Genomic DNA, 3,135 nt, shown 5'->3' with positions numbered 1-3,135 from the left:
CATATACATATACATATACATATACATATACATATACATATACATATACATATATATATACATATACATTTATATATACATATACATATACATATACATATACATATACATATACATATACATATATATATACATATACATATACATATACATATACATATACATATACATATACATATACATATACATATACATATACATATACATATACATATACATATACATATACATAATCTTTTTCATATTCAACACATATATATATACACACATACACATATACACTAATGTATAGTTAAATATATATCATGATGATAGTTCAAGTGTATGTATGACGATGAGGCACTAGGTAATCGAGCTTGTTATTAACTCAACAGCGACTTTCGCTCCATTATTCATCTCAACAGAAGGGGCAAATCAAGTCGACTACGGGTATTCTGCGGCTGCTGGCGAACACACTTCTCTATGGGCAAGGCGACATTATCCGCCAGATCCGGATACTCGGTACGTGACTGTCAATGCCACGAATTATTGGGCTAATTTAACAGGCTGCATTGCGTGAGCCCTAAAATTCATACGTACCATAAGGTTCTGCGAAGGGACAGGTGCTGTATGTGGGAGTCTCTAACAATAGCCGCAGCGTTCTCGACCGCCGCATTTGGAAACATACATACCACCTCATGATCGAATATTGATGTGGGTGTGGCACGAATTAACCTTGACAAATAGTGCCCCATCGAAAAACAACTGATGCTCTCCCCCACGACTGTGGCATATTCATACAGTTCGACACCACACGCTCGATTGTTCATCGCACACACAACTCGACCTTGTTCAACGTTTCTCTTTTTCATCACTATAGCAGGGGAACCCACATACAGCCAGCTTATCCCATGAATATGCCCATATCGTTTACCACTCAAGCAACTTAATCTCGTTCAAATCTTCTGTTTTGCTTATAGGAGTGGAACCTACATACACCCAGACACCACTAGACGAGTATAGGTTTCTCGTAGATAACACCCATACACAACTGCGGGATGGGGTCAGGATTGCGCGTCTGTGTGAAGCGCTGTTTGGGTCAAATGATATCCTTCAGCAGTGCCAGTATCCTGCAGATACCGATGAAGAGGTATGCACTCGCCTGCCAGTCTATGTATAGTGTCTTCGTCTATTTTATATTTTGTGGTACTCACAGTGATATATATATGTGGGTGAGTTTGTCGTGTGCACGCTGTTTGGGGCCGATGGTACCCTTCAGCAGTGTCAGTGCCCTGCAGGTACTGATGAAGTGATTTACACTCGTCCATTGGTCTATGGAGTCCTCGAGTACTATTTTGCTTGCGCTACTCTGTCGTAATGAAAAGGGACAGTTTGTTGTGTATAGCGCAAATGGAGGCCAAAAATTTCTTGTATAGTCTTATAGCAGCACCGATGACGAAGTATACACTCGTTGAATGGTCTATAAAGTCCTTGTATAAAGCCGTGATTTTGCTCGTTATATATCGAGAGGGCGAATTTCGTTGTGTATAGCGTAGTTTAGCGCCAGTTCTATCTTATGGGCACTTGTACCTAGTCTAGTCCAGTGATATCTTATTACAGTGTCAATGCTCTATGTGCACGGAAAGAGAGGTACACACTCGCTATTAGTCCAAATGTATGTTAGACGTAGTCTAGCCCAGTGATATCTTATATCAGTGTTGTTACCTTATGGGCACCGAAGAAGTACACGCTCGCCAATAGTCTAGATTTGTTAGACTTATTTTAGCACTCCTTTAGATGTGCGGTTGTGTGAGCCGCTTGCACTAAGACTGGGGGTGTCGTTGAGGGGTTGGTCCCGATGGGCGTGCTATTCCACGTCTATATGGTGTGTCTATACGGGTTGACAAGCATGTATGCGTGCACGATTGTGCTAACAACAGTTACACTTGGGGCGAGGGATACATATTTGGTCCTGGTGACAAGACCTCACAATGTAGCTCACACTGTTTGTTTTCCACACTACAATTGTCGTCTCTTCTGAGCGGACTCACCCTGGTTTATAAATATCGGTACCAGGGTGACAGATACGTTACTTATTCAAGAGGTTCAGATGCGTTAAGGCGATACACGCGTCATATTCGTTGGTTGAAAGCCGAAAGTAGTTTCCGTATGTTTTCTTATTGATTGTCTGATTGCAACACGGTAGTTGCCACCTCTGAGTGAGTGGTACCTGAGAGAAATATCTCAGGGTTTCTGGTGCGAATTTGGTAGTTAACGATTCATCTGTTTATTTGTATATATTGGAGTACTTGCAGAATTGATTAGAATATGCGCAGTTGGTGATTCTGGTTAAACCACTTTTCCCGCAGCGCCAGTCGCGCACAGTATCTTAATGTTATTTGATGCAGGGCCAAGGTGTAGTGTCCTGCCAGCGTATATCAATCCATATGTGCACTGTTTGTGCATTTTGTGGTTAAATAGGTATACACACAATCACAAACTTTTACGTACACGCACATACACAGAGATACTGATCAGGCTCTTCTTTTTCTCTTATTCCTCAGAAATGCGAGAACGTGACTATAGCCCTTCAGGAGCTATGCAAACACATTCCTGGTTTGTTAAATCTGCCGAATTGCAGTGTCATCTCTGCTATGGATATAGTTATGGGGTAAGTCAGTACGTGCATACATACATATACATAGATTTTAATATATACAAACTGTATTTGTATCATGTATATGGTGGTTTTCCAAGTACATTAATTTTTCCAGACACTTTGTTTTTTTAATCTTTTCTGTCCTATATCAAATCTGTAGATAGTCTATTAAGTGAAACCACTAAATTTCGGCCTTTTGATGTTATGTGTATAGGACGTTTTATATCCAACGCCGACACACCACAGGTGCGCATGCACCTCACAACTGCACCATAAAATCTTATTGCAACATCTTCATCAGCTATTGTATAGTGCCATACAACAGTAGGCTCAGAACAATACACACGATTATTAGCACTCGCACCGAAATTGATGTCCAAATGTACGTGATGTATATATATATATATATATATATATATATATATATATATATATATATATATATATATATATATATAACTATATATATATATATATATAATATATATATATATATA

General features: G+C 39.3%; 1 protein-coding gene across 1 annotated transcript in view; it reads left to right on the top strand.

Moving 5' to 3' along the window:
* Nucleotides 1-2,654, top strand: part of SARC_07227 (hypothetical protein) — a gene marked incomplete at both ends in the record, with an annotated part of 7,000 nt that extends 4,346 nt beyond the window's left edge. Inside the window, 3 exons of the mRNA XM_014298847.1 lie at nt 405-501; nt 960-1,129; nt 2,544-2,654. Of these exons, the coding sequence (XP_014154322.1) occupies nt 405-501; nt 960-1,129; nt 2,544-2,654 (378 nt within the window). The remainder of the gene's footprint in view (nt 1-404; nt 502-959; nt 1,130-2,543) is intronic.
* Nucleotides 2,655-3,135: the final 481 nt, after the last annotated feature.

Source organism: Sphaeroforma arctica, assembly GCF_001186125.1.
Source record: "Sphaeroforma arctica JP610 unplaced genomic scaffold supercont1.558, whole genome shotgun sequence".
NCBI lineage: Eukaryota > Ichthyosporea > Ichthyophonida > Sphaeroforma > Sphaeroforma arctica.
The sequence above is the reverse complement of the archived record's forward strand: the minus strand, read 5'-3'. Positions and strand labels throughout refer to the sequence as shown.